This window comes from Nomia melanderi, chromosome 5, assembly GCF_051020985.1.
Source record: "Nomia melanderi isolate GNS246 chromosome 5, iyNomMela1, whole genome shotgun sequence".
Lineage (NCBI taxonomy): Eukaryota > Metazoa > Arthropoda > Insecta > Hymenoptera > Halictidae > Nomia > Nomia melanderi.
This window is the reverse complement of record NC_135003.1, coordinates 4,366,804-4,393,143: the sequence shown is the minus strand read 5'-3', so window position 1 is coordinate 4,393,143 and position 26,340 is coordinate 4,366,804. Positions and strand designations below refer to the sequence as shown.

The 26,340-nt window shown below is 36.1% G+C and overlaps 1 protein-coding gene and 1 non-coding gene across 2 annotated transcripts in view; both read right to left on the bottom strand.

The window, feature by feature from the left end:
- LOC116431011 (uncharacterized) overlaps positions 1 to 6,632 on the bottom strand; it is a 244,855-nt gene extending 238,223 nt beyond the window's left edge. The window contains exon 1 of the mRNA XM_031985869.2: positions 4,111 to 6,632. Coding sequence (XP_031841729.1) covers positions 4,111 to 5,311 — 1,201 coding nt within the window. The 5' untranslated portion in view covers positions 5,312 to 6,632. The remainder of the gene's footprint in view (positions 1 to 4,110) is intronic.
- A 19,327-nt stretch (positions 6,633 to 25,959) lies between these two features.
- On the bottom strand, positions 25,960 to 26,032 carry TRNAK-CUU (transfer RNA lysine (anticodon CUU)). The gene has a single exon. It is a non-coding gene; the product is annotated as a tRNA-Lys (tRNA).
- Positions 26,033 to 26,340: the final 308 nt, after the last annotated feature.

Here is a 26,340-nt window from a genome sequence, read left to right as displayed (position 1 = left end):
TCATATTTTTCTAAATACCGTGCTTAAAATACATGATGCAGATTAATATTCATATGAACTGCAGAAATTTTCAATCTCTCACAAAATTATCCAAACTCTTAAAATAAGCAAAATTAATACGAATTATGAAAATATTTTGTACTGAAAATGTATCATAATTTAATTCACATGAATTCAGAAAGGGCAACGAACTCATTAATCCTCGGAGAATGAACTCACAGTAATTGAGTTCGGATTATTTTTCATTCCGATTAAATCGTCGTGCAAATAAGTTACATAATTGATCTCAATATCTACTTATGTAGATTCAGAAAAAAACATTCTTCCTCTTCTTCTTTTTCTTTGTGGAAATGCTCGAAGCATTGATTATGAATGTTTTTTAATCCTCGATCACAAATGATCCAATCATCGACACGCAAGGGGTATTTATGCTTTATCCTTGAAACTTCCGAAAGTCAAAGTAAATAACTTCAAGTTGAATTAATTGGGCGAAAAACACAGTTAATTAGTAATTTCTTAAAAAATGAATTTTGATCCAACTTAAAATATACAATAAACAAATATAGAACTCTAAATAATCCTTTGCCTTATAGAATCAAATGAGATTCGGAAAAGTTTGAATTTAACAAACACGGACATAGATTAACGTGGTTGCAGTTGAAACGCAGTATCATTTCTCTGTTATCAATATGTAATACTTAGATTAAATGTAATCATACTATGAAAGAATTTCTTTCCCTTCTCACGAATTACCGACAACAAAATAATTCTATAGTACAATTAACGAATAAATCCTAAAATAAGGGATGACGAATAATTTTAAAAAATGTTGCTAAATATTTATAAAATCACCCCTTAAAAAATTAAAAATCTTTCTTCTAAATAACTCCAAAATCTTTCTCTAAATAATTTCGACAATTTTCCGCAAATAACTTTTTGTTTTCTAAATAACTTCGAATATAATTCCATACGGCACCGCAAAAACAACGCGAGAATAAAAACATTCAGAGTCCAAATTCCCCAAAACAGCTACAATTTTTTTTCCAAATAACTACAAAATCCTTCTTTAAATGATTTCAAAAACCTTCCCCAAACAACTTTTTGTTTTCTAAATCATTTCAAATATCAGGAACTCCATACTTCACCATAAAAATAGACTTAAGAACAAATACATACAAAATCCAAATTGGAATAACACAAAAATAGACTCAGTCGGTTTCGATCATGAACCAGTTTTACAGCGAACAAACTCTTGCCGACCGACGAAACATTTCGATTTCGTTTTTCGAACACCCACGAGCAAACGCGCCGGTTATCAGTGAAAGTTCCACCGATCGTTGTTCGAACCGTTGCACACAGTGTGCGGGCGTCCAAATTCCCTAGTCTTGTTATCTCGGCCCGCAAACCGGATGACGCACACCGGTTGCATGGAATGTTGGAATTCCACGATTCAATTCGTTCTCGAATGCGCAATCGAGATGTTCATGCGACGATCGTTCTGAACCTCGGGTGGCACGGAATAAGGTCAACGTCATCGATGAAAGCGGCGTCGACGACTCGATTATACGTTTGTACACGCAACTGACTCGTTGACTACCCGTGGCTACCGACGAGTCCCCGATATCTAACGATTTGGGGGAGCTGACGTCGATTGTGAACGCGTCGCGTTATACCAGACAGTCGAACGCGTCACGTGGAAACGGAGAATCTCTGATCGCTTGGCGGAATGCGATATCGTCCCCCTTACACCAAATCCATGAACGTGGAAATTTTTTCTCGTTGGAGTTAACAGTAGAAGTACCGCGCCTGCAGAATTACCTACTTATTCCGGGTTTTTTATTTTATAATTATTAAAAGGGTAAAGGTTACATTATAAATGTAGAAATATGATATTTATAGTTATAATTAATAATACCACTAGAAGTATCGCATTTGATAAAATTACTCGTCTTCAATTTCCTTATTTTGCAACTATCGAAACTGGTAAATATTCAGATATAATAATGTTTATAATTATAATTAATAGTAATACTAGAAGTACATCTAATAGAATTGTTTGTACTAATTTCTTCATCAAAATTATAAAGGTATTTGTACTATTTTAGAAGTTATTAATTGAAAATGAATTCTTTTATTTGTATAATAGAGTAAACGATGTACAGAAATTTTAAAAATATACTCTTATAATATTGAAAAGTTACATATGAATAACTTTAAGTAGATGGTAATTGTAGTGTTAAGTTTTTACAGAGCAAAACTTATTATATAATAATGAAATTCTTAAGATATGGAAATAAAATTTGTAAATTTTAAAAAGTTGAATTTTTAATTTATAAATTAACAAAATGTCTGGAACTATCACGAAATACCGTTGTTATTTTCCAATGTTTTGAAAAAATGAGAAAAAGTAATGTTGCATAGTAATAGTGATTTCACTTTCATTGTAAGCTCGATTGAATATACATTATTTTATAGCTATTATACTGTTAAATATGATACTACATAGTAAATTTTAATTTGCACCAAAATTGATACATCATCTCTCCCACGTGTACCAAGATGAAATCCAGAATTTTACTGATGACTAAACTCGAGTTAACAACCATATTTTACGACAACTGCTAACATAAACCGTATTTTTAAAACACTATGATTCCTTACAGCTGAACAAACTTTGAAATTACTGCACTATGAAAGTAAGAAGACCGCACATCATGCTTTGATATGTAGGTACAGGATCATCCTGGAGGGTACAAACCCAATGCCTATATCGACATCAAGTAGGAACATTATTTTAATAGCCAATTTCTTAATCTTTCAATTTTTCAAATGTAAATGAACTTTAAAAAAATGTTTAATTGATCCAAAAATTATTATAATTATAATTCTTAGCTGAACGTTTTTGCCTTACCTTTAGATCACAAATTATTTTGTACTTAAATAAAAAAATATGTTATGAAATTAATTTTTACTTACAGATAATTACTTATATTACAATTTTTTTTACATTTCAATTATTTCGAAAATTAGCACATTTATTAGCAAATAGTTAAAATCTAGATTTACTATTCAATTACTCGATAAACCATGTATTGCATGACTAAATATATGAATATAATCAAGTGTGGCTAAATTTAAATTTAAAAATTAATTCACGGAAGCAAATACTAAAACTAATTGCAAGCAATATTGAATCTTTAATGGACTATGTATAAAAGATAATTTAAATTTATATTTTTGTACGTAAACAAATTCAGTTTGAAATATAACAAAGCCGATAATAATAGTTTAGGAATACTGAAAACAGCTGGTCAATAACTTATCGACTCTCAAAGTAGAACAAACGTCCTAAACTTTGAGTGTGTTTTCAATAGATACAAATTCTAAAATACCTCGTCTTTACGATCAACCCTCGATCCCCATTAAAGATCAAGAGAAACTTTAAATCTTCGACTTTAGTAATGCCTGTAAACAATCCAACAAATTCACGCAAACAGAATATTCGAAAATTCACGAAAACCGAGTCGCCCGACAATCAGTCAAACGTAGCACCGGACGGTCCGTAGCTCTTATTGCGTAAGCCTCAAAAGAAACGCGACCAGATAAGTGACATTGCTCAAACAAAAAAAAATCGTCATTCATCCGAAAAGAATAAATCTCCGTTGCACGTGCCAACGATTCTTCGGCGCGTCCCTGCTGCTCACAGAAAACTCGAAGCTCTGTCCGACCGCCACCATAACTCGAACCATCGATCAACAAATAAGAAACCGAAGAAAATAAAAGAAAAGAGAAAATCTCTCTATCCCCATACGAATAAAAAGAAAAAAAAGAGAAGAAACGCCGTACAAGCAACGTCAATCTCGAGTATCGATCAAACCTGAACGCAGGCATGCGGATGTGCGAGAGTCCAACAAAACGAATAGGTTCAATCGTTCCAGTAGCCGCGGCGGCGAGAGATCGGTTGCTCTCGGTGGCGCGATCGCTGATCCTCTCGCGCGCGCATTGTACACACACACCACGCGTACTCCCTAACCGAATCACGGCGTCGATTAACCACGAAAGGGAATGAACTGAAAAATAAGAAATATAAAAGGATTCTCTGGTACTCACTATAATCCGACGTGTCGTCGTTAGAACCGTTTACCGTGCCGTCAGGCAGGATCTGCAGGTGCCGGTTCTTGATGTACATCTGGATCTTCCTGGACGCGCCGGTGATGTGGGACAGATTCGCGGACCGTTCAGCCCTGACGCCCGCGTCACCGATCAGATCGACCGGCGCCGCACTCACTGCACTGATAACCGTGCCGATCGTCAACACACTCAAACCGGCGCTGGACGTCGTTCTCGCACTGCAGTGAAACACACCCGTTTTACGGAGAGCGCACTGGCCGAACGCGACGAGGAACAGGAGAAAGGCCAACTGAAAGTACGAGGATCGCGCGTTCGTGCACTCGCGTCTCTTCCTCCTCGCTCGTTGCCGGGAACTCCTCTGCTGCTCGTACCGGGGAAGCCCACCGGTCTGATGATGATCGGTCTGCCCGACCTTGGCTAGTCCTCGGTCTCCTCTCGCGCGGCTGCAATTCGCGGTGTCCGCGGTGTATTCCTCGCGCGTCTCCTCATCGGTCACACCGTCCGAGGACGGGAGCGTGCCCGCGAGCTTCTGGTAACTCCGACGATGACCCGTCCAACTGGGGGGCTCGGCCGACTGACTAGAGAACAACGCCTTCCCTATTCGCAGCCCGCAGTCCGGGGCCCGAACCTGCGGCCAATTCTCCGCGGAAAAGTCCCGCTTCGAACAGCAGCCTCGCTCCCCGTGCCGGTCGTCGATGGCATTCTTCTTCGCGGATGTCCTCGACGGGTCTCGTCGGAATCGACGAACAGATAGATCCAGGTAGCCGCACGCCGATCGCGTCTCTTCTATCGAGCGTTCCTCCACCGAGTCGTGTAATCGACACTCCAATTGCTCCGAGCAACGAGCATTCCGCTGTATGTCTTCGGGATCGCTGGCTTCCGGCACGTCGGACTTTGTAGATAGGTCGAATTCAGTGGACGAACCGTTTCGCCGGAATCCCCGGACTCCGAAACCACTTCCGACCCGTCGAGCAGCGAAGCAACGTCGACGGTTCACGGATCCATCGTTGGCCGGATCGATGCGGGTTGATCGACGCGCGATGCAGGTCCGAGCGAGCCTAGTCTCGCGGCGCAGGGAAGAAGACTCGGCGGACGCTAGCGTTACAATCGGTATCGGGCAGACGGCACGGTAATCACAGTGCAGCACCCTTGGCCCGCCCGTGTCGATCTCAGCGGGCATGACGGTCTCATCCACACTCCTTACCGAGCCCTCCTTCTTATCCGCGCACAGCTTTTCTCGTCTCGTTATCTCTTGGTATCTCTTTCACTTTCGTTCGTTGGCTCCTTTTGCCTCATGCGCAACGGACTCGGTCCACTTCCACCTCCTTCTCCTCCACTTCTTCTTCTCCTTCGCCGTCGCGTGGTAGTCTCGCGTAACGTCCACACGGTTTCCGCGTGGTCCCGATAATTTTCTCTCGCGTTCACCAACGAATTAAAACGAACACAGGATTCGATCGGTCGTTACGGTAATTGCTGGTGCGGGATCTGAGTGTTACGATTAGAGTCCACGTCATCCTCGGTTCTACTTTTCTTCCAAGCGGAGACAGTTTTCCCGAACGATTCCCGGCAGGCACGGAGGATGCAGCTGGTGGGCCGCTGTTACGGTCCATGCGCCGTGTTTTCGGCGCTCTCGCATTATTACCAGCCGTCATTCGCAGCCTCTCTTCCGGTACTGTTCACTCTATCGGTTCCGATGGATCGTTCGATGCGTGTGATCGTCGACGATCGGGTGACGGATCGGTCGGTCGGTTGTTCGGCCGGCTGGCCGGTTCGCGTTCGTCCCACTGGCTGGTCTTTCCTCGCCAACACGATCCAGATCGCGCTAGTCAGAACGGCTTGTTCGCAAAAATAGGAAACCACGGAATTGGTTTACGAGGTAACATCGAGTCGAAGCGCGCGCACCCCGACGGGTCCTGTAATGTAAACGAGGGACCGGATCGTCGCCGCCGACTTCCCGTAGCACTCCCCGACACTCTCTCCTCGCCGAGGGTAATCGTTACACTGCGAATGATCCTTGGTGACGACGATCGGATGCCGGAGAGAGCGCGCGACGATCGGGTCAAACGACAGCGGGTACAGCGATATATCCCGATCGGGGCACCACCCCTCAGCCGCAGAACGGAATTCCCAGCGACAAAGGAGGCGAGAGGATCGTTGCTCGCTCGTCTTTAATCGGTTTTGTTCAAGCACCGCGCGCTCAGGTTGATGCTACCGATTACCTTCGTCGACCTCGCTCCGTCCTTTTCCCCTCTCGCTCTCTCACTCACTCTCTCACTCTCTCTCTCTCTCCCTTGCTCTTTCTTTCCCGTCTTTCCCCTGGTTCTCTCTCTTTCTTACTCTCTCTCTCTCTTTCTCTCAGTCCCTCTATCAATCGCAAGAACTTCTACCGACACGTTACTCGTACCGCCTTAACGGGTTTCTCTCTCTCTTTCTTTTTCCCTCTCTTCTGAGCATCACCACCACCTCCTCCCCCTCCTCCGCCTCCTCCCCCTCCCCCTCCCCCTCCACCTCCTCCACCTCCTTCTCCCCCTCCTCCTCCTCCTCCGCCTCCTCCACCTCCCCCTCCTCCACCTCCTTCTTGGTCGATCTTCCTGTCTTTGTCTGAATCACCGGTGTGTTTCTCTTTCACTGACAGCCCTCCTCCCCTCCCCCCCGCCCGGCCGCGTGCGCGCCGTGGGAGCCGCGTATCCTTCCGGAGTCGCGGAGGGTCGTGATAATCGGTCGCGCGCGCGCTTCGGTCGTCCTTCTTTGTGAAAATACGTTCCGCGGTCAGCGTAAAGGTAGTGTCGTTATCACTGCCACCACTTTTGCTCACCACTCGCACCCGCGGTAGCACACATTCGCGGGATGACCACGGGGGTTCTGTGTGCGCGTGTGCACATGCACGCACGCACCGTCGCCTCTGGCTTTTCCGGCCCGGCCAGCCAGCGCGAAACGCACAATGGAAACGGGACCAGGGGAGCGTTCGCCAATTTCCGGGGAACGACGCGCACACGCCTGTCCGCCGACCGCGAGGATCAGCCGCGAACTATCCTTGTCAGCCGGCCCCGCCGGAACCAGGCGGACGATAAGAGTAAAACCGGGACTGATGACGGTGATCGACACTCGATCGATTGAACGGTGTCAATCGCGGATGGAACGATCGCGCACCCTCCTGATCTACCGTGGTCCCGCGTGACCGGGCTCTTCGTGATCCTCCGAAGGGAGCTTTCTATTGACGGGCTCGTTTTATCCTCTTCCTTTCCCAAATCTCCGAAAGAGAGCGAAACAGGGAATCGAATGAAACGGACGGAACAAACAAACAAACGAACAACAATAATATAACAACACACGCTGAAATTTCGTGCGATCGGCGAATGTCGAACGACGATCGATCACCGGTGTACCGATCGCTATCCGCGAAACTTCTTTTCCACTGCGTAACGTAAACGATTCCTCGTGAACGAGCGATATCCAAGTGTGTCGTGTTCGGTCGGATGTCTGTCGGCGTTTATTACGAGGTCGGGGGGTAGTAGTCCGGCGACGGCCCCGGGGTTATCTGGCAGGTCGGATGGTGCCGGTGCGGCGTCCGAGAAACTACTGAACGAGTGCCGCGGTTCTCTTCTCCGGCTCGGTTCGGGCACGCTCTTCGGTTCGCTCTCGTAGAGAGATCGAACAGCAGGCCGGCAGCACACCAGCACACGGGCCGGCAGCAGCCGAGAGTGAAACCAATACCAACGCGCGCGCGGATCGACTCGGCCTCCTCGGTACTCACACGGGCCCGCAGCATCTCATCCCATCCCGGCCGGCATCGGTGTGGTGGTAGCCGTCGTCCCGTTTCGTCCCGTTCCGCTTCATACCGTGTCGTCCCGGTTCCGTCCCATCCCAGAGCGACGCAGCACGCGACAGATCTGGATGCTCGCTCGCTCTCGTCCACTACCGCCGCCACCACCGACCACCACGCGCCTCTCTTCTTTTCCCTCTCTTCTTTCGCGTTACGTCTCCCCCCTACTGCCCTCTTCGCTGCTCTATCTCTCTTCCGCTTTGGCCTCGCTGTACGTTACACTCTTGCACGCACGTTACGTTTCTACTTGTCTCTCTCTATCCCGCGTTTTCTTTACTTTCTTTACTTCCTTTACTTTCCTTAGTTTCTTTATTTCTTGCCTTTCGTTCGTTGGACGAAGATTCTCTTCTACCCTATATTTCTTTCTTCGTATTTGCTCCTATTGGGTAAGTATGCTACCTTTTCTTCTCTCCTTGGTTTCTTGGTTTCTTGGTGTCTTTCTTGGCTTCTTGCCCCCTTTCGCTGGCCCCACGTTACACCTTCCATGCGCCTCGCCTTTCTTCCTTCCCTTACCTCCCTGTTTTACCGTTCCGTATCGCGCCGCTGCCGCGGTACCCTCGATGCCTCGTCAACGTGCTATACGTTGCTTCTTGTTTTTGTTTCTCCTTGTTCTTCTTCTTATCCTTCCCCACACTCTCGCACACCGCTCCCTCGATCTTTTCGCCCCTTATTAACACCGATCCGGTGTTCTCCGTTTCTTCTCTTCGTCTTAGTCGTTTCGATCTTTTCTCACCCCTAGATTTAATACGCTTCTTCCAGTGTTGTTATTATTGCTCTCAGCTATTCACCTGACGTAATCTAGGGCTACGATGATCCTCGGATGATAGGAGGCCTAGGGAAACTACAGAATGGTTATTAAAAGAGCGAAAGACGCACGCGATCACTTGCGAATCTGAAGGAATATCGTTCAGGGATACTCTCGCGCACACGCTTCTGTCACGAGTGCTTTACTTCAGTTTTTGTTCACGTCTTTCGGCGTTGTTCCACTTTTTGGTTGCTTCTTTGATGCTCTTCCACGTTGTCCTTCAGTTTGGGAGCATTTGTTGCGCAGGTTAGTGTCGAGTGTCCTTTATTTCCCTTTTTCTAGCGATTTCTGCTTGATTTCTGTTTCGTTTTCGTCGATAATCGTCGTGATCTTTGTTGCTCCTATCTTTTTCCTCGTTGGCTATTTTTCTACGGTCATCTTTGTTTACTCGGGTTCGGTTAACGGGCCTGGTCCGTGACGTGTGTTCACGCGAACCTGCAACGCAAATTCCGGGGAGCACGGTCGGCCGCGTCGCGCATGAGTTCTCGTTTTCTCCGGTTCCTCCGTCTCCTTTTCATTCTTCTTAGACGCGGCCCAAAACTCTATTGAGGTCAGCCGAACGTACCTGTGAACAGTAACAAGGTCGTCCCTTAATTCACTGCGGCAGTATGTTTCCGCTTCTGGTTTCTTGCGTGCCGTTTCTCGTAGGGAAAACGATGGAATTCGGGGATGGTGAGCAGTGGGCAAACGCGGACGATGTCGAGGTAATTTGATGCTTCGGTGTTTCGCGAATGAATTAGAAACATTCCTGAATGGATTCTTTTCTTTTTCGGGTGAAGAATGATTTATGTAGGTGAACAGGGTGAAATTGACTACCTGAGGAAACCGTTTAGTATTCTTTTTAATTCTGTGCGGTTTTTTGTAACGAAATAAATTAGAATTAAGGTATTACCAAGAATTATACTTAGTAATAATAGTTATTAAGAATTGCATATAATTAAATTATAATTATTCGCAATATTATAATTGTATTACAATATTAAACTATTATTAAAATTGAATTGAGTTAGAAATTAAATTGAATTATTTCTTAATTATTTCCGTTATTTTTGCTATTATTATTATTTTTTTTTGTGTAATTAGACCGAAAAATAATTTTCTTGTGTCATAAGAAATAATTCTTTACATTCTTTGAATTTATCAGAACTGATCGTGTAACACATTTTCCATTTTAAGTCGTTTTAATTTTAGCAAAGAGAAATTATATGAGTTCTAATTATATTAGAAAAGGATAAACTAAAAGACTGGAAAACAATAACTGGAACATTTACAAAAACATATTTAACATCAAAGAATATGAACAAGAAGAAGTAAAAGGTAATTAAACTAATTAAACACTTATTTTGGTCTGGAGTAAGTTAAGAGTTTTCTTTCAATGCTTAAATATGCTTTTGATCATTTTTATTATGAATCGCTAATTACCATGTTAAGAAAGCTTAACTAATAAATTAAATTATCACAGTTCAAATTATCATATAAAACAGATATCGTATGATGACTCTATACAATACTAATAATTCAAATATATATGTAAAATAGATAAGAAAAGTGTTTATTGCTTTTCAACATTTGTACTGAAACTCCAGTTTTTATACCCCGAGAAAATATTTGCGTTACAAAATTGATTAGAAAGAAGTAACACTGATCGAATAATTTATCTAGTAAATATGCTCAGCAACTGAAACATTAGTCAAATTGAAGTAAATAGGAGAAATTTCAGAAAAATCTATTATTACATCTGAATAGTACAGTTTGACTCGAAGTTGAGAAAACCGTCATATTTTGTATCCCACTTAACTAATGGCAAATTGTTGCGTCACATCGATATCAATATTGTTATCATTACTTCCTAGAGATGTTTACTGAAAAGATATGTAGATAACACATTTCAGCACGATGTAGCCCTATTCATGCTACGCTCGATACACAACTCTAATCACGAATACTTCGAATAGTTAGTTCATACTTTAATAAGAATACGTTATTTACAATGTAAATATGTTACGAGTACACAGGGTGTTTTTTTATTACCCAGAACTCTTTACGGAAATTTTTCATTTAATTTGTAGTTTCTTTTATATAGAATAAAAAAAGTAACGTTTCGTACCCGAAAATTAAAACGAAAGTGGTTAATTTGGAAATTATTTTGTGTTCTAAAGTCAAATAAAATCTGTTCATGTAAAAATAAAATTCTAAAATTATTGCAATCAACATCACACTTAAAATTTATTCCAATAACTATCATGTATTGTTAATACTTTTCCATAAAAAATGTAACAGTCATGGTATAAAATATAATGAAATTACTAAAGAAATTTTGAATACGATAATATTTATACTTAAAAAAATATTTTTTTAAATTTAACTTCTGCCTTTTTCAATTCACAGAATGCTCACAAATTTTTAGTTGGTAATACCTGTATGTATTATTTTTCACCTTAAAAAGAAAACACTTAATAACTTTACAAATATAGCACTATTTCGTACAATACGCTTTATAATCTTACTTGTAACGTCATTGATTATAAAATTAAAAATGAAAATACACTAGTAAAATTCTTTAATTTCTATGGTTCTATTAAGCTAACAACTTCCTTGTAACGTTTAAGTATGGTTTTGATCACTTTTGCGTCACTCGCGAATTTCTATGTTAAGAGGATAACTAATTAACTAATCAATTCAATTACCACTATTATAATTATCGTATAAAGGAAATATTGTGTAATGGCTCTATTAAAGTAATTAAGGAATTAAATGTAAAAATCAGTAACACGGTGAAATAAAAAATCTCACGATAGAAGACGAAACTAATATCCTTACTGAAAACACCGAATTATTCATCCATCTGGTAACCTATCCTCACGAGGACCACCGACTCCAAAACAAAAAGTCCTCCACCAGAAAGCGTAGACATTCCGCTCGTAGTAAGCGTTGAAAAATTCACCACGGCCGACAATTGGAGAATAATTCTCCCGGTATCGCGACAAGAGTAACGCAAGAATGTGGATCCCCGTGGCGCCTCCTAATCTACGGACCCGAATTGTGCCTGTTGCCTCTGTCTATCAGTATGCACCGCTCCATTTCGTCATTTTTTCGAACCGTCACCGGCCAAGCTCGTATTCCCTTGTATTTACGAGACGTTCGGTTAAGTGCGCGTTAAGTGACCGAGCGAACGACCAATCGGCGGCAATCGGTGCCCGCGTTCGTCCAGCTAATACCCGACAATGGAAAATATCTCGCGTGGAAAAAATATTTCCACCTTTTGCTCCGGATTCGAAAGATCCTGCAACTACGAAGCCTGCGCTGTAGGCTATCGGCTGAAGACGTACAACAGTGATGCACAACCCGCGGTTCGTCTTCAAAATATTGCAGCCTGTGGCTTTTCCATGAAAAAAATGACTGATGTTTAAATTTCATTAAACAGTCTGTGTTTTTTTTCGTTCATTAAACTTTATATCAATCGCTATATTGTCCAATTAATAAGTTTTTCAAATTTTGTCTTTCCTTTTGTTTGTATTTCCACCAAGAAATATGTATCACTTAATTTGTTTACCTTCCTTTTGTAGCCAGTTATTTAACTGGTTACGATAGGAGTAAGTGCATTCAAAGTCCTGGTATGGGTAGTATTAACCTTTACATTGGTAAATAATATAACTACATTTATGCAGATTTTAGTATTACACTTTTTTGTAAACTCTTCATTTCTGAAGCAAAAGTCAACGTAGAAATGTTCAAGAAATGGAGGTTTAAAAGAATTGTGTCAGATTTTCATGAGAACGGAATCAAATTAATAGAATTAATTACATTATTAAAATGACAAAAGAGGTTTGAAAATAGATGATCGGGTATATAATCAATTGTCAATGGGTTGACAACAAAACTATCAAATGGGTCAAAATGACCCATTTGAAAATTTCTATTCTTACGGTACCATTTTAAATTACTTTTGTGCGAAATTGTGAAATAAATTTGTGTATCTATGCGGATGGAACAATAAGAGATTCTTTAAATCTTAAGAAATGTTTTATTCGAATCTCTATAAGGAATTCTAAACACGTTAACAATTTTGTTTGTTTACGAAACTTAATAAAAACAGATGAAGCAATAACTTTATACAGCTGATCGTCACCCGAAATAATAAATTGTTACATTGTATTTATAGATGCACAAACAAATTCGGGACCCTCAAACTAAACTTTATTTTGAGTTCAATTCTGGTGCTTCCTGCCTCTATATCTTTATCCTAAGCTTCGGAATGAGGAAGTACGAAACAAATATATATCTCCATACATAATCAAATAAACTGTAATTTAGGTACCATTTTATTTTTAATTTTATTTTTAAAATGATTTACAGTACTTTAAAAGAGAATGCGATAATTATATACATCAGCGATTCTTCACTGATTTTGATAATCTTGAAATAGGTATGTTGTCAGTGTCGTAATTTTCAACAACTTTTTGCCTGCATAACTGTTATTCGGGCTTGTAATTAGTTTCAAAGATATAAGTAAAAATATATTCTATATTTCGTTTCCAAACCGTTGAAGAAATGCGAAACATTAACACTAAAACAACCGAGCAGTTAAATTGACATTTTGAAATTTCTCTATAGATACTCCAAGAGTGCATTTGTTGAGACTTTAATTGAACTACAATTCAGTTTGCATATTGCCAACTCAACTTCTTTAATCAATTCTCAGAGAAACATCTGTTATCTGTTCAATAATTGCAAGATTTCAAAGTCATTCAAATCGATGAAGAATTACTGATGTGAATAATTACTATAAATACTGTAACTTACAGCACGTAATTCCTTGTGACAGTTGTTAATTCCTTGTCCAACGATTTCATTCAAAGCCATGCAGAATAATTTTGGTTTATACTTATTCTGTATTTACGTTTACTCAAAAGGTTAAAGATTGACAAGTAATGTTTAATTTATATTTAACATGAATAAATAACATTTAGATTTGTCGAATTCGGTTAAAAATTTTCATCACGAATCTGACTCGATATTATAGAAGTAGGTGTTACTATGATTGGAGAGATGGGTAAATTGATTATTGCGGCTCTCAAGTAATCTTTGTTGATGCGCGTGCCTTTTTTATTTGTTGTTTTTTACTAGACTGCGGATCTTTATGAAAATTCAAATTTTCGAGAATGTAATTAGAAAAGCAGAATCACAATGAATAATGGTTTTTCCGAACAAATGTTATAAAAAGCATTACTCTTTTACACTTTCAAATTTTCCATAAATGCACAAAAATCCGCAATCTATTGATTACACCTCTTAGAGTTATTAGTGGTCACGGTGGGAAGACACAGTAGGACATGGTTTGTCTGCATTTGATGATATAGGTCAGTGGTTTCCAAACTTTATATTACTACGGCACTCTTTAAACAAAACTTAATCTTAGCGCCACCCCCCTATATTTCATAAAATAATACATTTGTCTTGTGTTTGACGAGTTCACATTTGTTTTTTGATTTTATTGCGCGCAAAACAAGAGATTTTTCAAACTAAATTCCACAGTTAAGCCCTTATTCTATGATTTATTTTTCAACTATGATCAATAAAACTACTTTATCATTAATAATTAATTATAAAAAGACAGAATTTGGATCCTTTTCTTCATGTCTACGTTTACTCAAAAGGTTAACAATTGGTAATAAAAAAGTAATATTTGATTTTCCATTTGTCACAAGTCTAACACAATATTGTAGGTCGAGGGATTAACAGGTTAGTGGAATTCTTTACACTAAAAGTGCCACGGGTATTCGCTTCAGTTTTTGGTTTTTATACGCGAAAGGTTGTGCATCACTGTCCTACGAGATGTCCGACAACGGTAGAAATTTGACGCTCCTCGTAAATGTCGAAGGATGTAGGAGTCCGCGGCGCGATTCACGATGAAGGGTATCTTCCCTTTATCTTCGTACACGGCCGGGAAGCCGCCTATACGCTGTCCTACCAGATGAGATAGTTTTCCACGAAAAAGCAGCTATTAACGGCGTTCAAAACGCATACCCGAACGCGTGATCCCTTTTCTTTCCCTTTTCCTTTACGATCCGAGACCAACCTGGACCTCCGATACTCTTCGGCGTTTTGTGCGATCCTTGCTGATGCTACTCATTGTTCGGCGAGATTGGACGGCTGTCGGTCGCGCGAGCGTTCGGTCGCTTTACTGAAGTTTTCGAGATGTAGATTAGTCGACACGAATGTTTGAGGCGTAAGAATATTCGGACACTGCAGGTAAGAAGATTTTTGGACAATTAGAATTGTGTTATGGTACATTGGCAGGGTATGGAATGGTATTTACTACTTAAGGAATTTGTGCCAGCCTTTTGCTGCAATGCAAAAGACGGGTCAGTTTTTCACAGGCATTTAACTTACTAAATATATACTTTAGAGAAGAAATAGATCTAAAAAAAATTATTTGTGTCGATTTAATGTTTTTATTCGTGTGTAATTTTGATTATTGTTTGACGTGGAAATCAAAAAGAACAATAACAAGCTAAGATTTTCCTGAAGTAGAAAGTTTAATTTTAATTTTTTTTTATAATTAATTTTACAGTTTTAATTTCAATGTATGTGTTCGTTGTCTATTAGTTGCATAGAAATTTTTAATTCAAGCTGTATCTGTATTAAGAAAGTATAAATACACATAGTTTTAACATCTGTTTAGTAAATTGAAGTATTTTTATTTCAGTTTTTCTTTCTTTGATTATTTTATAATTAGTAGAAAATTGGTAGGTCCAATACTGTTCTGGTAATCATGTTCATTGTAAAATGAATATCATTTTAATCTACGGTGTGTAGAAACTATATTTCTGAATAAACTCAACTGAAGAAATTCATGAAACTTAATAAAGATATAATAAGGACATATGTAAAATTTCAATTAAAAAATGTTTATACCTTTTTCTAGAAAAACTGATGAATAATTCGTATTTTCATCGAAAGAAATGAGATTTTCATTTTAATATTTCTATATACTGATCATATAAATTAAATTTCACTTTACTTATAATTACACTGCGACGAGAATATAAACTTTCTGATCTGATTACATCAAATAGTTAAGTATTTATGGATTGTAACGTATGTCGCTATACGATTGCTTTATCTTAATTTTTGGGTTGAATTTTCACAGATATGGCACATAAAATGTTTATCTCCTTACTTAGTGCTCCATTCAAATGCTACAACATGTTGCAGTTGATTTAATGATATCGATTTATGAATTTAAACGATTCCCATGTTACTAATGTGCATTATTTGAAAACTTATTCCCAATGTTTATGTCTTTTTAAATAGAATTTAAATGAATTTTAATTACTATGGAAATTATGGTATGATTCTATATTCAAACTCTGGACATTCAGTTTCAAATATATTATTAAGGAAAATCGAAGTCATTTTCTTCGAGGATATCTTGTCAGATCTCAGCACAAGCTAAAGTTTCTGTTTGTGGTTGGTTACGATAATGACACGAATTCTATTAGCCGAAAAGATTAAGTATTGTTTGCACTTTTATGGTGAACTGGAGAGGTAATTATACAGGGCGTCTTCAAATGAAAGAGACTTGATGGGAAATCTAATTTATCAGAAAATATACGTTCATAAATTGTTTCTTCGAAGATTCTTATTAACGGAATTTTACATTGTGCTTTTAACTGATACCTTAGATTATAAGACATTGAAAAATGAAAATTATTTAGATCCAGTTGATATACGAATTAATTACAATTACGTACAAGGTATTTTCGATTCCTTAATAACAGAGTAAAATGCGTCTGAAGAAAGTACAAACAAATTAATGTTCTGCGTGACTTCGATAACGGCAGTATTCATCAGAAAGAATTATTTACAGTTAAAAAAAAACGAAAATTCCATTGATGCTTTCTGTAAAGAGATGCTGAAAATAACGAAAGTATTTCAAGATATCTAAGGTTTATATTAAGCAGAAAAAAATTTCTCCGTCAACAAAAGTCTTTTCATTTTTTAAGTGTAGAAATAGAATTTATAATTATAAATATTTTAATTGTCATATTTCTTAGTATTAATTAGTGATATAAAAGTGGACAACGAAAAATCACCTAAGTTGTTTATTCGAATCTTATCACAAGATTGATCAGTTTCAAATAAAGTAAAATATTACATAATGTTCTAAAAGAAACAACATAAATTACTTCAATAATAAATTAATTCACGAAGTTAAAGTGCTGAAGAAAAAGAAAACGCTAGATGCGAGGAATTTAGATGAGACACGCTGCACGCGTTGTATTATATTTACTGCCGCATTTGTTACTATTCAAAAATAAAAGTTCAACGTATATTGATTGAACTGTATAATATTGTTATTCATTAACTTGGTCAGAGGTAGTTGGTACAAATTGCAACACAGTAACCATTAATTTGTTGTAACCTCGATCAATCCTCATCAGGTACTCATTACTGCTGAAACACACACGTGGCAATTTCAGTCAAATTAACGTCGCGACCCACAGAAACGATCGGATTAAGCCGCCTTGACGCAAAATGTTTGAAACGAGCCGCTCCAAACAAGATACTGGTAGGATTGGGCCAGTAATGATACTTCATCAATTCGACGCTAACGTATCAATTATTTACATGAACATGCGTCCGGGGGGACGCAGAGGTTTCACCGTATGTCACGAAAATATTACTTTAAGTGGCGTGCAAAATTACTTAGCATCGATAAATCGATCGGCACAGACTTAAAGAACGAAGTTACGGTCGGCCGAGTTGTTCATGAATGCAACAAAGCGAGGAAAGTAATTAGCTAGTTAGCTGTTGCGACCTCTTTAAAAAGTGTGTACCCAAAATGTGTCGCAAAAAGTAAACGATCATGAGTATATTAGTCAAACACAGAGTACATGTGGCTATTATAATATAGAATTAAGTTGTAACAAAATGACTGTTTTATTTTTTAATCATGTTATGAATATTTATTTATTTACTTAACTTGAATAGTTTGTATATGAAAGAAAAAAGTGCACAAAACAATTGCTTAGAAGAGTGATTAGTTGGTTTAATCTGTTATTGTGGAATGATATTGAGTAAAGCAAGGTACAATACATAATGGCACTTTACAAGTCGAACATCGATATCTTGATCCTAAAACAACTATGTTCACACTATACAATTTAATAATAATTATTTATATCTTTTTATTTGTTCGTTTCATTTTGTCTAGGCCTCCAAATACTCAGAATATCTTGAAGATTACAAATACATTTTAGTTTTCACTAAGGTTGCAATTTAACCAGCAAGTTTAACTAGTTTTTACATGTAACAAGTATACACAAAACCTTGCTGTTTCTTTGTGACGAGTATACTCGTTAAAAAAAGCTAACTGGTTGAAGGATTTCGTCAACTTGCAATTTCAAATCTGCGTCATTATGGATAGATTGTTTTGAGATTGTCATTTACGAATCGGTTGACCCATTCACTCAGAATAACAAGTTAGATTCGAAGTACATGTGTATATTTTATCACAGGGTATTAATAAATATTAACCCCTGGACTTACAATATCGTGTTAAACTCGTGACGAAAATTTTCAATTGAATCTGAGAAATCTAAGTGTTATTAATTCTTCTTGAATATAAATTAAATATTACTTTCCTATTATCAATCGTTAACTTTTGGAGTAAACGTAGACATAGAATAAGGATTAAATTTTTATGTGTTCTTAATAAATTATTAACGGTAAAGTAGTTATATCGGTGATAGTTAAGAAATAAATGTTTTGGATTAAATCAACACTACATCACCTAAGCGCATTTTGTCTACAAAATATATAAAGTGACTGCCGCACGAATAGATTAAAAGTAATTTTCAATTCCGTCTGCCACTTTGTAACTTCCTTCAAAATTACGAAGCAGACATTTATAATTTCGTTAAAAATAATTTTAATTATGATGCATAAATATAAGCTCTATTATTTAATATTCAAGAAAGTGTCAAGCATAGTATGTATTTCTTTACTATCACTAGGAGACAAGATATTTACTGGACACCGTGAATGTTGTAAAATTCATAGAATAAAATTTTTGCGAACGAATATCAATATTTTGCTGAGATCAATATTTCATGTTTAGAATGCTAAGTTATAAACAAATGATTTAACTACTCAAACAGCAAGAATCTGCATAATCTGCTGATTTAGCTGAATCTGCAGACGATTTTGTATCGTTTATAGAATCTTTGTTTGCAAAGGGTTAAGAATTATTTAAAGTACCCACTCAGATACCCGCATGGCACAATAAGATCAATCTAACACGAACCTCTTTGTTCCAAATGGGTTTACTCCCCTTTTACCATCATAAATTGATTCGCTTTTTAATAAATATACTGTATGTAATTCAATATTTTCCTTCGAGTTATATAAATACAATATTTATTTAACACGTTCACTGCCACGGTGTTAATCGATGAGAAAAGCTTCCAAATTGTTTAAAAACAATTAAAATAAAAAGATTAATGTAAAATAAAAATATTCAGTAACGTAAATAATAAGATAATAGTATATCGTATGAACTGTGATACCAAATAATTAATAATCAATTCTAATACCAAAGAATAAATAATATTATATAAAACACTAAAAGTTCTCGTGGCAGTCAACGTGTTAAAAACATTTTTGATAGTTCAACATTAACTGCTTCCGTACTCGAGGACAAACTGAGAGTAGACAGTGAGTAAGAACATTTGAATAAATAAGAACATTAGAAGATAAAAGGAACCGTATAAGATAAACTTCATAAAATTATACAAATTATTTAAAAAAACATTTATAGCCTAACTTCCGGGGAACATTCTCCTAAATTCTCTATAATAATTCCACGGAGTTATTACAAATAATTTTATAGACTTATCGGCAGCAATTTGTAGGAAAACATGCAAGGCACCTCCCATGCAAAATAAAATTTAATGTTTCGTTTTAATATTTTAACGACAGGAACAACAAGAGCGGTGAAAGTAGACGCTTATTAATTCCATGAAACTGAATCTGACTTCCTATTTATAATTCATAACGTGTTCAACAAGTATGAAATTCGTTTAGATTAGGAGTAAATTGAGCAGAAAATAACAGTTAAGCTTTAGTTTTCGAACGGTAATGGAAACAGCTAGTTTACAAGTTAAATACTCCGTATTACGAGCGATTAAACGCTGACAATTTATAATACCACAAAGTAACTCAATATAAACCGGGCCTATAAATCTATATCGACGCAAAATTCAGCAAGTGGGCGTAAATATATATCCGTCTAGCTAGATAGATAAGCTAGCTGAGTTGCCTAGATCCGTCTTAATGGTACTGTTTAATCAACGAATACCGTAGAAACGACAAGGCAAATGAATTTCACCGTGGTCTTCTAACATTAAGAAACTGCAATTCATGGTTTTGTTGCCTTTGAAGTGCGAACCGAACGTTCATTCATAAGTGTGTCTTTCATTAGCCAAAGCGATTAACTCTGTAAAACAACAAGCGGAGAATATTGATAAAACTATGCACGTTGCTTTTGAAAGTGCCTTTTAAGATATCTAATATTGTCGGGTGTAAGTAGAATTATATAACTTGAACGTATGATTGCGCTATATATTATTAGCTTTTATGTAACGTTCTTATTATAACTTTCGCATAACTGAAGGTGTTAATTGATCCGGCAAGCGAACGTTTGAAAATAAAAAGAAGATTAAGGAAATTAGATTTAATCGATAAAATATTTTTTGGTATAAAATAATTAAGACATTCATTAACGAACGATTCAGATTAGAACTGACGTCTCTCCATCTACATGTAGCAGCTTGAAACTTATATTGAAGATACCTGTAGACTCTACAGTATAGAGTCTACTGATTATAGTTTTCCTGTTACTTTAGTCATATTTTTATGCTACTAGCTCCTTCAAGTTAGATAAATTTCACTTTTTGTTAAACCAAATTGGACATTAATTTTATTAACATTAGATAAAATATTATTTTAAATTATGTGTATTTTATAATTATTTTATTTTTTATCTGGATTGTTGTTATTTTATTTCAAGAACTTATTCTGAAAATAATGAACTGGTGTCAAAAATAATAAAGTAATAGAAGAATCATTCAGAAGTCTCAATTATTTCCTGATTACGCATGTTAATTTAATGCTTAGAGTGTTTATATTCAATTTTGAATGATTTTGAGAGGAAAATGATTTTCTGTGTTTAGTTTTGAAAAATATGATGATGCAAGTGGTTTCCTTCGCCCAATTTTTATTAATATGATTATAGAAGCGTAATCGCGGAGATGGTACCAAGTCTCCTGAAATACCACAAGAGTCTTACGATTTCGAATTGGAAGTGACGAAGATGAAACGTTACATGATTCTATGTTTATTAATAGAACGCAACAGAAAATCAATGCATGAAAATTCCTGCGAAACAAAAGAACTAATCTACGTATGTTAATTGATTGTCTAATGTTACAGGACGTTTTCCTCAAATGTAATGCTTTTACATCTCATTGCTACATTAGATGGTTCCAGTTAAGGTATTTCTTAACGATAAACATTTTCACGCAACATTGCGAATAAAAGCAAAAGTAAATGTGTAAATTTAAAAAATAAATAATACATTTAATTATCATTCGAAATTCATAACACTACATGAATCGATATTTTCTGTATTTTTAAATAACCTCGATAAATATAAAGGACTGAAGTATTAATTCAAATAAACCATTCTTAATTTTAATTGCAAATAAAATTTAAAATGGTGATAGAATCTACGATTACTAATTATTATTAATAATTGCGGTGTTCAGCTACAACGTAGCACTTTGCAAAAATTATATTTTTACATCCATAGTAAGAAAGTTATCATTTCCTTGGTCTAACTGATGACGTATAATCTTTAATATTATATGCATTACAATACAAATGTATAGGTCGCCGACATTTAATGCACGGTGCAGAAAACCATATCTACGTCCTCGACATTTCACGAGCAGTCGACAAAAGCCATATTTTTATCTTTGGTTGGTAATGTGTTAAAATATTTTATTAGCTAGCGATTCTAATGCGAAAGTCTTAACTACATGCAATGTACCATTTCCAAAAGTTCATAGTTAAATGTCGCAGAATAATAATAATACTAGTGATAGTATTACCGTATAGTCGCAAAAAGAAATATTTTTCACTTTTATAAAAAATATAAAATCTTTTTACATTTATAATTATATACTTATGCTTCCCATAACGTGTGCAGTGGTTCATGAGAGTATTTGTACATTTCATAAAGAATTGTCAGTATTTTTAATTATTAGATATAAATTCTAAGGAATTATTGTAAAATTTTCAAAACAATGGTAAATTTCATCAGGAAAAGATTTTTCATCGCTTTTAGAGACATTATAATTTTTAGAATTTTCGGGAAGAAACATACCCTCACTTTTCTATTTGCTATAGAATATGAAAACACCTTTCAAAAAAATAAACTCAACGAAATAAAAGTAGAAACATCAGGTTTTAAAATAAACCCGGTCGGATTCTTGTACAATTTTTCTCATAAAGTCAAAACACTACAAAACATACAAAATTTTGTTTTTATGCGATAAATATATACATTCATTCGCGTTACATTCCGTGTAAAAGAAATATGTAGACTGTGGGTACAGAAAAATAAAGGTTGGTTTCAAACGTAAGAAATCAGCAAAATAATACAACAAGCCATGTAAAATTCATGGTAAAATTCGATCAATTGTGTTAAATCAAACTAAATCGTCTAAAAAAAGAAATAAATTTTTTTCTAATTTATTTTAAATCAAATAAATTGTGTGAAAAGAGAACAATAATTCGTATTAAATCAAAATCGTGTGAAAACGGAAAAAGAATTCACGTTAAATCAAAATCGTGTGAAAATAGAGAAATAATTCATGTTAAATCAAAATCGCGTAAAACCGGAGGAATAATTAATGTTAAATCGAAATTGTCTAGAAAAACAGATTAGGGTGTACTGTCAATTTTTCACGTATCATTCGAAAAATTCCGTAAACCGGGGTATACACTACCTTTTATTGATTTCGATTTCATTTCAATTATCAATTCGAAACCTATTCGGGCAACTTTGTGGAAGTTACAAGAATTAAAATGGAGAAGAGTAGAGCGCGGGGTGGTAAAAGAAACAGACCATGAGCAATAAAATAATAAGGCTCGAGCGGTCGATCAGTGGAGGTGGAGAAGAGCGATCGAGAGCAATCGACGGCTGATCCTCGATCACCGGTGATCTCTGCGGTGATCGGTCAAGCGCGTCGATCTTATCTTTTACACTGACTTAAATATATCGAACCGGACACGGCGCTGCGTTCCAGAACCTTTTTTGCGCGTAACTACTTTCATTCACGCTGAACGGACCTCCCCTTCATCAGAAGCTTCATTTTGTGTCAAATGACGACGGAGCAATTACGTGGATTGTTCCCTTTTTAAAGTGCGGCCCGCCGCGTAGCCACTGACATAAAGCCGATCATTGAAAGCTTCGACCTAAAAGCTTAATTTCGCGGTTCTTGCATGTCGAATGCGCGACCATGCCTTCCACGAGTTACTTTCTGTCGCTGATACACAGTATCGACGAGGTAACGTATAATTCTCGAGCCACAGTATCAATTTTATGGTTGCAGCGTTTGGCTCTTATATGTTGATAAGGATAATTAATATGTCTATATTGCACACTAGATCGCAATAAAAATCTATGCAGAGGGGAAATGATACAGAAGTGAAAGTAAAAGGAGAAAATTCGCTGTTCGAGTTATTTATAGAAAGGATGGGGCTTGTGTTAGTGTTGTGCAAGGAAATCTAATGTTTTGGGTGCTGATGGTGGTAATAGCGCTGCTTAAGTGTTTAAGCGTGTTAACGTTAACCTTTCGCGAGGAAACAACGTGGAAGTATATGCAATGTAAACGATTAAGATTGATTAACCCCTTGTCCTGTCATTTCTTTCTTAACTATAATCAACTACTTTGTCAACAATTTATTGAAAACAAGGAATGTTTTAGATATATTCTATGGCTATGTTTGGTTTAATGTATGACAATTGATAATAGAAGAATAATATTTAATTTGAATTCGAAGGAATTGAATAATAAATGTTTGTTAAATTCTGTTTGAAATGTTCATTATGAGATTGACACGTTACTATAAGATAAAGGAATAACTCGTACATTTGAGTTCGATTAATTTTAATTAATTTACCTTAAGGGGCGAACACAAACAAATTTCAAAATCTTTGCGATGGACAAAAATATAGGTAAGCAACTGGTTATTGTTTACTTTCATAATGTTCATTGTATAGTAAAACAAAAGTAAGTGTAAATGTATTAAATATAGAATAAATATAAAGAAAAACTGAAGAATAAAATGCAACAAGGTAATAGACATAAAAATTAAATTTTCTTATTTGTTTTCAATTTTAAAAATTAAAGAATTTGAATTGTAAGTTTTGTGGATTTAATATCTGATTCTTTTACCTTTTGACATCTGTTAATAATATAGTAACTTTTTTTATGTATTATAGTAATAGGTCGGAGTAATTTTATTTTAATTAATCGATGTATTAAGCTTCAATGCAATCGATATTATTAAGAATACTACTTAAAATTATTACAGGTGAACCTCGCTTCCTGCGACTTGACATATGTCATAACATTTGCATGAAGTGACAATAAAATAAAGTGTAGGCGACTGTAGCCACATTTGAAATGTATTTTTAGATCCTGTGACACAGGGAACGCTTACATACCACACCCTAGATAAGACACGAAAGAAGAACTAAAATAGAGATAAAATATTTTTAAAAAAGCTTCACATTCCAATGAAATAATGAACAAACTGAAAACGAAAATTACATATGACTAATACGAAATGCGAAGTGAGAAAATCTCATTATAAAATTGACTAGGTACGACAAAACACTTCTTTTCTTCATACAGTTCATTTTTATGATATTTCATTACTTCGTTTGTTAATAAGATTGAAGTGTCAATTAATTATAAATTAAGATAAACCAATATTTGCGTACTTCATTAATCTTTAGTAACTTCATACAAAGAATTGGGAAATTAGCAAAAATTATTTCCATTAACAGTTAATAATTAATAATATTATAAGTAAACAAAAATAATTATGTAAAATTCTTGATAATGTATTATAGAAGAATAAGTTTCGTAACATAATGAAAGAAATATTCGTATTTCATGAAAAGAATAAATGTAAAAGGGAATACAAAACGATTCATTTCGTTTGTTCTTGTAATATAATTTATATTGTAAATGTATATATCATTTATATGTAACTGGATTGTACGGCAGTTTATTATTTCTTTTATTTAAGGCATTGATGTGGAGTGAAATGCCAAAAACGTAGGCTATTTTTATATGAGAATTGCAAATAAAGAAAATAATATACGAATGTGAGATTTTGCACATTGTTTAATTGTAACATTTATATTATATTCAACTATATTGTATTCATTAAAAATTCTTTGGTACATTTAAAAAATCGTGTCATTCTTATCTATCAGTATAACGTTCTTACGCAGAACATATTCTTGTTCGGAATGGTCAACTGGTATACGCAATTCTATGAAATTGGATTAACCGAAACAAAAAATTAAGACATATTATAAACTATATTATATTCTCCAAACACTGACAATCCTACTTTCTGATTTCGATGAAAATTAACCGATTTACAAATGTTTCAAATTCAACACTAAATTCTACCGTAAGATTGTTTCTTGTCTATATTCTCAAAAGTAGTTAAGAAAAATTTTAAAAATTGATCATCAATACCAATATAAAGTTGTAATAAATATAACTGCAACATTTCAAAATGATTAGATAAATAGAACGCGAACAATCTTGCATAAAGTCGTCAACAGTATACTTCTGAAAGAAACCCTTTAAAGGTTGAAGAACATGATAAAGCGTGCATGTAAGCCCATCTGTTTCCAGGTTTGTATTTTGAAAACTATTCCCTATTAAGATCTCAATCCTTTTGCATCTTATTCCAAACGATTTAAACTAGTGTTTAAGCAAAAAGAAAATCCCCTATTTTTTAAGATTCATTGTCATTTTAACTGCTTGAAACACAGAAGTAGAGATTGTACATTTAGGGGTAGAATGAAAACTAAAAAATTCGCCCAACGTGGGGCTCGAACCCACGACCCTGAGATTAAGAGTCCCATGCTCTACCGACTGAGCTAGCCGGGCATTTTCAATGCAATTTTGTAATTAGATATGTCAAAATTGACTATTAATTTTATTTATAAATACATGTATCATCAACTTCTTTGACTACCTTAATTGCAAAATTCGAATGAACTGAAGAAACAGAATTATTTCTATATTTATTATGAAAAATTATATATATAATGCATTATTATTTAGTAGGATTAATGACAACAATAAATACCATCATAAAACTATGTCCTACCTCTCAAATTCGCAGAAAAAGCAGTCATATCATATTTCCAATTTAATCTTTTCTCTCCGACATGCTTGCAATAAAATGTTATATG